This window comes from Perca flavescens, chromosome 11 (genome assembly GCF_004354835.1).
Source record: "Perca flavescens isolate YP-PL-M2 chromosome 11, PFLA_1.0, whole genome shotgun sequence".
NCBI lineage: Eukaryota > Metazoa > Chordata > Actinopteri > Perciformes > Percidae > Perca > Perca flavescens.
In genome coordinates, this window is record NC_041341.1 from 28,065,122 (window position 1) to 28,077,441 (window position 12,320).

General features: G+C 39.4%; 1 protein-coding gene across 1 annotated transcript; it reads left to right on the forward strand.

The window, feature by feature from the left end:
- The first annotated feature begins 7,092 nt into the window (after positions 1–7,092).
- LOC114563546 (carboxypeptidase O) lies at positions 7,093–11,195 on the forward strand. Its single transcript, XM_028590343.1, has 11 exons — positions 7,093–7,172; positions 7,477–7,540; positions 7,741–7,842; positions 8,552–8,662; positions 8,742–8,858; positions 9,028–9,121; positions 9,778–9,870; positions 10,172–10,281; positions 10,496–10,580; positions 10,804–10,884; positions 10,993–11,195. The coding sequence occupies exons 1-11, from the start codon at positions 7,093–7,095 to the stop codon at positions 11,193–11,195; spliced, it is 1,140 nt and encodes a 379-aa protein (XP_028446144.1).
- The last annotated feature ends 1,125 nt before the right edge of the window (positions 11,196–12,320 follow it).

Consider the following 12,320-nt stretch of genomic DNA (forward strand, 5'->3'; position numbering starts at 1 on the left):
ACATTGCCAAATTCACCAGAATGTGACAATTTTCCAACTTTTGTACTTCTAAATCTTCATTACCTTCTTTCTTCTTTCACATGTCAATCCAATTAGTTTAATATAAGAACACTCTGATCTGGCTCATCTAATCTCTTTTCTGTACTCTCCACTTTCACTGAAATTCAGAAAGTCTGAAAAGGATGTCAGCATTACTCAATCTAAAGTACACACACACACACACACACACACACACACACACACACACACACACACACACACACACACACACAAACACACAGTGGTATAATGAGAAAAAGGTGCAAGCAACACAATGCCTTTCAGTGCTGCCAGACCATTGGTCCGCCTCCCATACTGCTCCCCTCCCCCTATGCCCCCCCCCCTCTTTTAGTTCCACATCTGTTTCCCAAACTTGGGGAAGGGGCCTTGGAGAGAACAATATCTGGGTCAGAGTAAACTCTCTTTCTGTGCGCGCAGAAGCATGGGTGTGTGTGTACGACATACCACAATCATCAACTGCATGAAGACTGTCACACAGTCTTTCAACCAGTATCCCACATGGGTGTGTGTACAGTTTAACTCTTGATAGTTATTCAAAAGCCAAGATGAGAAGATATCATATGCATCCTGCCAAAATGTTAAAGAAAGGAATGTTCAGAAAATGAGGAAAGGGAGGTTTAATTTCCCATGGATAGACTGCAATACTGACATTGTGCACTGCATTCTTACATTCTTCTTTTTCAGTTACTGGTTAACTATATTCCTCATCATTCCACAAAATTGTTTCAACAGTAAATTTAAATATAATCTCTTTAATTTTTGTGAAGAAACTATGCCAGTTAAATAACGTGATGAAGCTTTACACCATTTGTGAAACAGACATTTCCAATTTCTAAGTATATTCTTTTTTTTTCTTCCAGATGAACCCACTGGAACATGACTAGAGTATATGCTGCCACCTTTTGGATGAAGCGGCTAACACAGTGGTAGACTGAGCCAAATGCAGTGTGTTTGAATGAGACTGACTGAGCACATCCAGCTGGACTAAGCAAATGCTTTATTACTGACAAAGTGATTAAAGCTGAAAAACACACAGTTTGTTATTGTCAGTATTGTCAGGTAACAACAAAAATGTTAAAGATGTTTGTGGCGAGATAAAGGAAGACATTTAAATGGACTGTCTCATATTTAATATAGACACCAAATACATATTTTTACCTGCAGAGGATTTCTTAACTCTTTTTTGAATTGAGTGTCTTTATACCTACCTACCCCAAAAAACAACTAAACAACCATAACATTGTTTATCAGGTCAATCCTGCCCAGCTGAGTGAAACTTCTACTTTTAAAAGAAAACAAATACATTAAAAACACACAAGTGTTTGCATACAGCGTTATGAATGGTAGGCCAGTGATTATCTAAGGGGTCTGTGGCACTCTGCTAGGAGGCTTGTGAAAAGATGCAGATGCATTCATTTAAAATAGCATTATATATTTATATTACAAAAGGCTTCATAGTTCAAGAAATAGTATTTTCATTTTTAAAACTGTAATAGTTCATAGATTACTTCTAATCCAACAAATCTATAACTTGATCTGCAAATATTGTGTATGACCATTCTCTCTTTCATCTTCTAATACATTTATCTTGTGTTGTTCCTTCACATATCTAAGACTACAGTATAGAGGTGTAAAAAATAGGCTACATCAAATCATTCCAGGGGATATACATTAAGGTCCCTGGTGTTTACTATCTTGAAAGGGGTTCTTGGCTGAAAACAAAATTAAAAAAAAAAGGTTGACAACCTCTGGTGTAAACAACAAATGTGCAACTTACCAATACACAGTGGATTTAAATTAATTTAATCAACAGGTGACAGGACATGTCAAAAGAGAAGGTATTTTAATTTGCCATTAGAATTACATTTTCCTCTACAATTAAATGCATATTAGAGTGTGGTGAAATGGTTTACAGTGTTTCAACGTTTCTTTACCCTCTCTCCCAGCCTTTATGCCGTCTTCTTTCTGTCACTTTCTCTCAGCCTACTTTCTTGGGATACTTTTCTTTGGCCAGTCTGACAAAGTCTTCAGCACTGTCCAGTGACACCAGGCGGTCCTGAGAGAAAGATGGAGGCAGCATGATAAGAACAAAACACGTTTGATTGGACGGTTGGCAGATGCAGATGGAGGAATAGACCAATAAAACAACAGAACACATGAAAGATACAGAGGAGGATGGGAAGGAAATATAAACACTGTGTGTGTGTGTGTGTGTGTGTGTGTGTGTGTGCGTGCGTGCGTGTGTGTGTGTGTTATATGTACCATGACACAGAGATATGTGTTCTGGTGTTCAGTCTCAGGAGGAAACAGCGAGGTGTGGTCCAGCAGCTGTTTCAACAGTTCTGTTGCTTTGTTGAGATGCTCCTGATCTCGGCTGAAGCGGTTCCGTCTGTTCACACACAGCAAGGAATCCACCTCGCACTGGTAGCCTGCCGAGAGATGAAGGGTAGATCACATACTGATAGCACAGCATACAGCAGAATATAGCAGATTTGAGTTGAACGGTCTGGAGCAAATATTAACTGAACAGAATACCAATTTTAGAGTGTCTCACCTAGAAGCAGCAGGATTTTCTTCCATCGAGATTTGACTTCCCGTCTGGCGTAGCGTAGAGTGTGTATGTCATAATTCAGCTTCTCCCATTCCTATAAGCAAACACACAAACTGAGACCTAGGTATCTTTAACTTATAAGTAGTGGATAAAGTTCAAGTTCAAGTTCAAGTGGATAAAGTGATGATTTTCATCCATTGTGAGACACATTTGGTCAAGTACAGTATACCTGACCGTTACTATTGATTACAGTAAAGGCCCGACAGTCACCCATACAGGTGTTTTCACTTTTGTTGCCTGATTAGACTAGCCTGGCTCCGCCCTCCTATGTACTTCCGCTCAATTTTCATTTTCCTTCAGTCTGGTAGGACCAGGCTATGATTAGACCTCCTCAATATGGACAGTACTGACTGGGCTTTATTGACATCTCTCTGACCCTCCCATTGGTTTGGTTTTACGTTTTAGGGTAGGGAAGTTACAGCTTTATCATTCTATGTGGCCAATATAGTTTGGGTGCCCAACTTCAACCTGAGCAGAGATCTAATCAGCCATAATCAGTTAAAACACCTGCGAATGTGTGCAGGGTCTTTATAGAGCATGTCAATTTCTTTCTATTTTTTAAGAAAAAGAAACATTCAAAACTGGCAGTCTTTCTCACAGCAGACATTTTGACACGCAGGGAAATCACAGGTGTAAATAACAACGTTAATGATGACTAAATTATATTTAGCTGCTTCAGTTTAAGGGTCTTGGTATTGGGCATGCTTTTTTTAGTGTCATGGCTGACTGGGACACTTGAAAGGAACAAAGCCACCCTTAATGTTATTAGTAACACCTTCGCAATATGACAAGTCAAAATCTCTGGTGTGAAAAAAGGCCTTTAAAGGCATTTAAAACTGCACAAATACAACCTAACTGGTTTGAAACTGATTTACATGCTGAACAAGAAACACAATAAGAACTGTAACTGTAAATTACACAAAGCAGAGAGGTTACATACTGGCATGTTCTACTTTATTTACTGGGCTGGTTTTTCCCCCAGTGCTAAATTACCTTTTAATGTAACATACCCAATTCTCAGTTTGTTTGGCCTAATATTAAAAACAGTCTCACGACATATTTGGAATGGTTCAGTGAATATTCTCTTTGAATGGCCAGCCAGGCTGTTGGCCTACATCTCCATTAAGGAATTCATTTATTAACACAATGTGCCCACTGTGTCCTGCAGCCTGCTATTCCCTACACGGAGACTGCTGCTCACATGTTTACCAAACTCAAACTCTCTGCTTCACAGATTGCAGTCACTCAGCTCTTTAGAGATTTACCGGGATCCTGACATTCTGAGTTAACAAAACCTCTGAGTGATGTTCCCAATGTGTTCCATCTGCAGAGAAATGGAGGAAAAGGGTATTTTATGTGCTGCAGGGATCATCTGTCAAAGATACCATTATCCGAACCCCTCGCGTACACACACACACACACACACACACACACACACACACACACGAAGAAGAGACATGCTACTTTATTCACTTATTTAATCACTGATCCAATACTTCTAACTAACACAGTAACGTACTGTAGGTTGTTTATTAGAGAGTTAGAATGGGTTAACCATACGGTAACTTTGTGTGTGTGTGTGTGTGTGTGTGTGTGTGTGTGTGTGTGTGTGTGTGTGTGTGTGTGTGTGTGTGTAGCAGTAAACTATTTTCTGGCTCACCTCTCATTATTCTGGCAACACCAGGTTAACTTCCTCTAATGTGATGTGATTATGTATGAAGTTATTTAGGAATCTAGGTCAAGTTCATTTACTGATGCGAGTCAACATGATAGCGAGTCAAAGGCTTCTTTGAGAGCCACCTGTTTGTGTCCTCTCCCCTTATTGAATAATTACATCAGATAGCTGCAGTGGAACAAAAAAGGACATGTACTGAATTACAGTAATACAGTACCTCCTGGTACTGCTCTACGAGGAATTTCCAAAAGTATCTTGCCATGAGGAAATACAATAAATCTTTGTCCAGATGTAACTGATAAGGAAAAAGGCTTACAAGTGTAGAATTGAGACTTTTGCTGCATTTTCAGCACCTTGTAATTATATTATGTACATTCACAGTTGTGTACTAGAATGCGGATCGGACCGCATTTTTCTGTCCGAGCCCGGCCCGCGTCCGACAGAGCAGTAACCGAACCCAACCTGAGCCCGACAGGCATTACAGTTTTTTCCGATTGCTAAACGACAGTGGGCACAACTGGAGTCACATGTGCAAAACTCAAACTACAGTCTGCACTACCAACAGTCACCGGAGCTAAACAGTTCACATCACCTGCAAAACAGGCTCAGTGCAGCCAAACAGTATGCACAAGCCTCACTGAGATAACACACACTGTCACTCAGAACACACTGAGGGTGAAAACACTAGCGTCAAACACCAATACAGAAATTACAAACTTTTTCATCTTCACAGTTTGAACAATTTGAGTGACTTGACAGTACTCAATAGTTTATTTAAGGAAAAAATATACATTGTATAGCATAACAATTTTTACATAAGGTAAAAAAGAAGGAATGAAAATCAGCAGTTTTCTTCAATAAAGTATTTTGTCTCTAGTAATTTATGGAATTACTGGGGAAAAAAAACTAAAGGTACATAGTAACAGTACCAAAGAATAGTGTGACTAATCCTGCCTCGCTCCAGCATCATGTGGCAAGTTTTCTTCATCACATTGGATGTCTGCGTCATCTCTAAATACTAATGAATTTGGTGTTTCTATTGCTTTCACCTCCATTACTTTCTGAAAAACAGTAAGAACACAGTTTTACTATTGTAAAGATATAGTGTTTTTCACTTTTTTTATAGCTGTGTACATAACCTCAGACATCTTACCTGGACATATTGGTATCTTTGCTCTTTTACCTGTTTCTCTCAAACAGTACAGTGTAGAATTGTTTCCTTCTTATTTGGTGTTTGTATACCAAAAAAGGCTTTCTGAGCTTTCTCTGTATAAATACCATATATGTTCACTAACTAGTCTAAAATAAGGATTTTTCAACACAAAAAATTATACAGTGAAATGATAATAAACATGTATGCTCCTGTTTTTGTCTGTGTGTTTATTCCCTCTCACATGGTGTTTTTTGCATCTTAAATGCAACAACAACACACTGTCTCTCACCTCTGTAGCCTGGTCAGCCTGGTCTCTCATGCTGATAAAAGCCTGCAACTCTCTGTCCGATCCTCTCCTGCTGGGAGACTCACAGGGTCTGTTTGTGTGAGCCCACCGATCCACAGTGCTCCTCTGGCTCGGCTGGTTGTTCCGTGGCCTCCTTCTTGAAGGCTGGGGCCCAAAAAGGCTCTCCTCTTCTGTGTCACTGTCGCTGGACTCACTGGATAACAGCACTGGTTGTGTGGATGCTGCGGTGGCACGCATACTGGAGGGAAGGAAGAAGAATGAGATGAAATACCTGGTTTAAAAGCAGGATTAGAGGAAAAAAAAAAGAAATTTGAGAAAATTGTTGGGTTGTCATCATGTCTGTCAGGTGTTTCTCACCACAAAATAGAATTCTTCTCTTCCCTGTTGTGTTTCAGATAGTAATGGCAGCAGCAGATGGTAAAGTTGGCACCCATTGGCCCTTTTCAAAACAACAAACAATCAAAGATATATCCTCCCTGATACAATCCCAAAACAATCTCTCCTCCTCCAACAGGTTTCCTCCAGAATCCTAACAAAATCTAAATATTTCCAACCTGAAATGTCCTCACTTGCAAATGTCGGAGACCAAAATATCCAAGCAATATTACTTGTTGTGTCCATCCCCCTTTCCCTGTGCCTATCCTGACCTGAATGAGATCCGCTGTCAATTACATTATCCGCGTGAGTCGCAAACAGAGGACAACAGCAACAACACACACACACACACACACACACAGACGCACAACCGCTCAGGGATGAATGGCACATTTATTCAGCAATTCATGATGTTGCAGAATGCAGCAGGAGAGGTGTAGCTTTCTAGCTCTATCGCTGCAAAACACAGGCTCACCGCACAACCTGTAGTGTAGAGCTGGAATTGTACTATCATGTACTGCCTGCTTTGTAATCGGTGATGTTACTGTAAATGTTTCTGGAGAAGCATGAGGAGTGTTTGCATTTAGTGTTTAAGATTTAACACACGCAAGAAAGAGAACTACTACCTTGTGACATCAGTTGTTATATGATTTTAGTGACATTTCATAAATGTTAATAAATAACTGATTTATAATTGTCTCTCGCATAATCCCACATAGCTGACATGCATTTACCTCCGTGTGGGCCTGTAAAAATTGGAAATGACACCTGTCACCTGATAAATAATTTACCTCTACTGGATGTTACTAACAGCAGTGTTAGTTAGTGCTGCAGAGCTACAAAAGGGTGTGGAGCAGTAGCCTAACACCGCTGAGTGAGCAGATTGTAAAAGTAAAAGTGAGGACGGGTAAATGGAGAAGAAGACTCTAACATTTTGGATACTGTGTGTGTTTCTGCTGATTTTAAGCGGTGTTTCAGAAACTTCTAACAGGTGAGCTCTGCTGTTGTGTTGATCTTAAGTTTGTCCGTGCAAATGTAACTTTGTTTAGTAGTGTGGTTTGTGAATCATATACGTTCAGCCATTTATGAAACAAAGTGACGCCGACCCGGAACCTAGGTCAACTTTTGTGTGATGAAAATGTATTTGTGGGGATCACTGTATGTAGTCACAGCTTCATACCTGACATTGTCCTAAAAGGGTGGCATGCCCTTAGGTCTAACTCAAGCAATACTTAGTTTAAAACTATGCAAATACACAATGTATTCATAACTCTGTTTATCTTTTTAATTCACAGTTTAGTGGAGAGTTTGGGATCAACACAGAGTTATGACTACTCCAAATATCACTCCATGGATGAGGTGAGAGTCTATTTAGAGCTCTAGAACAAACAGTACATTTTATTATAAATACATCTTTCTGGTTTTTGTCTCACTCCCCTTTTGTTGACTTTGATGTGAACTTTAATCATTGTAGATAACAGATGGACCTTGACCAAATAAAACTATAAATACCATTGACAGAATGAATTATCACATTGCAAATATTTTTTAAATTGCAGATATACAGGTGGATGGAAGATGTGAAGCGAGGTAACCCAGAGCTGGTCTCCTCTGCTGTCTACGGACATACTTATGAAGGGAGAAATATCACACTGCTGAAGGTATTCAACACAGTTACTATGACAGACAGTAGCAGACACGACTGCCAAATTCTTCACATAATATAATCCTACATGTCAAACTACATATGAACTATAGTCATTAATATTTATGCATATGCAAAGCTAAATCCTAAGTGTAGGGCTGGATATTGTTCAAAAATATTGGATTCCGATACCGTGAATTGGATACCAGTTCGTTAATGATACTTTTTTTAATACAAATTCTATAAAAATCCATTTTAACAAAAATAAATTACAATATTACACAACACGGTACATTTTATTTTTCAGCTCCTTTACACCTATGTGACGCACACTGTGCATATCAAAGTGGTTTTCCTGCATGCCTCTACAACATGTAACATCAGATAGCCAATCACATGCATTATTAGATCTTGTTACAAGCATGTTGCATGCTTATGCTGATAAGATTTACTCCTTAGTTATTGAAATTTGGTATTGTGAATCAAATGACAAGGCATTTTTTGATACTCGAAACCCAGTGCTCTTACAAAGTGACTTTGGTGTGGTATTTCTGTATCTCAAACAACATGGTAAGCCAGAGGCCACACATTTATTCGGCCTACATTCAATTCTGTATGGTAATTATAAAAATACGACAGTTACTTTAGACAGTATTTCAACATGTGGAATATATCACCTTTAAATCTTACATTCACCCAAAGCGGGTCATGTTGTGTGTCTCCAGCTGGGACTAGAAAACCCAGAGGGCAGAGAGAAGAAGGTTATATGGGTGGACTGTGGTATCCATGCTCGGGAGTGGATCGCTCCTGCCTTCTGCCAGTGGTTTGTCAAAGAGGTTTGTACACTCAGAGTAACTGCAATGATACACGATTTCACCCAAGCGAGTTAACTCTGACACGTGAGCGTTTGTGCAGATTGTGAACTCATATAAAACCAATAAGAAGCTGGAGCAGATGCTGCAGAACCTTGACGTCTATGTTACTCCTGTGATCAATGTGGATGGATACATATTCACCTGGGCCAATGACAGCGTGAGTGCTTCTCAGGTGTTATTGTTCTTAATTACATTTCTTATACGTTCACATTTCTGATAGGATTATAATTACTTTGTTTCAAAGACGTGAGTATACTGTAACGTCACATTTCATTAATTATCTTACTAACCAACTGCACCGCTGTCTGCACGTTGTTTCCATGTAGACTCGACTGTGGAGAAAGTCTCGTTCAACCCCTCCTCCAGGCAGTAGCTGTTATGGTGTTGACCTCAACAGAAATTTTAATGCCAACTGGGGAAGTGAGTTGCATGATTTCAAGAATCACAACATGACTTATTAGCCTTCATTTGCCTCAAGCGAATAGTGACTCAATGTGTAGGGTAAAAACATAACTTCAATTGGTCATATACAAATCTCATAAACCCAAAACGAGATTGTGCTGGAAATAACACATAGACCTAACCAATTTTTAACAGGATGTGTTATTTTTCTAAAACAAAAACGTGTCATCAAGATCATTTCAAAGAAGATTAAATCAGATAAAAAAAATGTAGGTCAGCCAAAATACCCCTTGCAGCTGAATATGTCTTAATTTCAGTGCTGTATGTTGTCATGTCAGACTGCTCTATTCAAAAATGTGACAACCACTGAATGCTCCCAAATCAAATCGTTTTCTTTTTCCTTGAAACTAGGCCGCACAATACAACTAATACATGGTTCAAGCCCTCTGACACTTAACATGTTGGTTTTCACAAGCCTTTCTCTATGAAGTCACATTTAATAATTACTTTAGACATAAGAAAACATCTTTTAAAGATGAGCCTGGCAGTGCCTTGTAAAAACAGCCATATCTTTTTCAAAACTGTCCTCCCCCAAAAAACAACCCCATAAATCGTTTGTTCATGATATTATCCCAAATATGTGTTGATGTTCTTTATGTTGTTTCTTTCCTCAGCGGTTGGTGTGTCATTTGACAGTTGTGCTAACACCTACTGTGGGAAATCACCAGGGTCAGAGCCAGAGGCTCAGGCTGTGATGGACTTTGTTGGTAACTACCATCTATCAATTAAACTACATTAAAAACAATGCATTACTATTTGTATTATGATTATTATTATTAGTAGTAGTAGTATTTTGATGAATGGAGAATTGTACTTAGGGATTATACATCCCTGAGCTGATCATCATGAAATAGACACGTGCTTAAAAACATTATTGGTGTATAACCGAAAGTTTACAGAGACAGTGCTACACTTTTCTTTACATTCACTTAGGGGTAGCGCCTTAAAGAAGTCACTGTTGATATGTCATCTTGATATTAATCACTTGTTTATTCTTTCTGTATCTAGGTAGGATGGTTAACCAGACTCTGTGTTTCCTCACCATCCACTCTGCTGGGCAACTTATACTCTTGCCATATGGCCACCCTGAGATCTCTGCACCCAACTACGATGAACTGGTAAGTGTGTGTGTGTGTGTGTGTGTGTGTGTGTGTGTGTGTGTGTGTGTGTGTGTGTGTGTGTGTGTGTGTGTGTGTGTGTGTGTGTGTGTGTGTGCTTCAATGAATTTGTATCACGTTAGTAGTAGTACGTTAAACCTTTTTCATCTCTGCTTTTCTTTGATATGAGCACATGGTTTATTTGGTATTTTGAATGTGTTGGTGAACTGTGCAGGTTTCAGTCGGCGAGGCAGCAGCAGCAAAAATGAAGAAGGTTCATGGAATGGGCTACACTGTAGGAACATCTCCACAAATCCTCTGTAAGACTCACACTGAGCTGACCTGTCCTGTCCTGTCCTTTCCTGTCCTGTCCTGAATAGCTGTTAGTAACAGAGAGGCAGATCTGCACTCACTTTAACCAGTCATTCTGTTGCTCTTATCCTTAGCAGCCTAAATAAAAAAACAATATTCAGCGAGGCAAATTAGGCCACAGTTTGAAATTCATGTCACCTTTTGGCGTCATTGTGAACATATAATCTTCAGATCCAAACTCAGGCTCAAGCCGCGACTGGGCTCGTCTCATTGGCATCCCATTTTCTTACACCTTTGAGCTGAGAGACAAAGGTGAGATGGACTTCAGTAAAGTGTACTCTACATAGTCATCAGCCAAACATAATGCACTGCAATGCCTTTTACTTGGTAATATTTTGGTATTATTAAATGATCCTCCAGGTGAGTTCAGCCACTTGCTACCAGAGGAGCAGATCCAGCCGGCCTGCGAGGAGGCCTACGTAGGAGCTCTCTCCATCATCACATATGTTCACGAAAAGACCTTCAACAGCGGTACCCTTCCCAACGCTTCTGTTTTTGGGGTCGCTATGATGATTTGGAGCACTGTCATGGCTGTGTCTCTCACCACAGGGGTCATGGTGTAAGATAGTGAAAACATCAAGCATACAAGGTTGAACCACAAATAGATAGAAGGACATACTTGACATACTGGTGGTGGGGAAAAAAACTGCTGTTTTCAGTGCAACATGACAGTGGTTTTGTTCCTGCATTCTGCAACAGGGGGCAGTGTCACCCCATTTTGCACACCCACACTCATCCATGCAGGCTTCACACAGCCAGACATATTTTATAACTTCATTCTTTCTTTAGCAGTGTCATGTGGTCTGGGCAGGCTTTTCATGCAGTATAGTTATCTATGAGCTTTGTCGTCACATCTGATTCTCTTCGATTCCATCATAAAGTCAGAAAAACACACATTTTTGTTTGGCTGACTTGGCTTCTGTTCTTTACCACATCCTAAAAGAATTACTGTCAAGATAACACAATGATTCAGGTCTTGTCCTTTATTAGCATTACCTACTTCATTTATAGCTTTAATTACCACATAATCAGTTTAGAATTGAGAGTTGATGAGTGAAAGGGCTGCGGTTTGGTAACAGCAAGGCTGTCATCTGTCATCAGTTACATGCCGTATGACTTAATGATAATACACCTTAATGAGGATCCACAGGATTGGATGTACATGGATAATACGTTGGAGGTGCTTTGAGGTTTATCTTTTATTGGATTTTGCAAGATTTCCATAAAAATGTAAATTTCGAACATCAAAGACATTCCTGTCAAGTGGAGTTATGAGTAAAGCAGGGTTCTTAGACAAATGCATGCACACAAAAAAAATCACTGTCACAGTATTTACTTACACAGACACACATTGGCATTGCATTGAGGTGAAACACATCTGTAACAGCCAATAACCATGGAAATAAGAAATAAGTAAAAGAAATGTTATAAATGTTTTTACCATTACAATTCTTCTGTGCACTGGACTGACTCCTGCAGATCGTACTACTGTTGTCTTTAGTTGTTTACTTACAATTTTGAAATGTTAATCATCCACTTTATCTAGAAAAGTGCTGGATTTAGTTTTTTCAAGTTTAGCCTAAAATGAAATGTCAGGTGGCATTACAAGGTGTGTTTTTTTCCACAAATGCCCTCAAAATGCTATTCCAGATGTTTCTGAGGAGTATATATATTTTTTAAGTGTCCTC

Coding starts and splice junctions, on each gene's coding strand:
- LOC114563546 (XM_028590343.1), top strand. CDS start 7,093: ATGGAGAAGAAGACTCTAACATTTTGGATACTGTGTGTGTTTCTGCTG. Junction 7,843..8,551: donor GAAATATCACACTGCTGAAG/GTATTCAACACA, acceptor GTGTGTCTCCAG/CTGGGACTAGAAAACCCAGA. Junction 9,871..10,171: donor GGCTGTGATGGACTTTGTTG/GTAACTACCATC, acceptor TTCTGTATCTAG/GTAGGATGGTTAACCAGACT.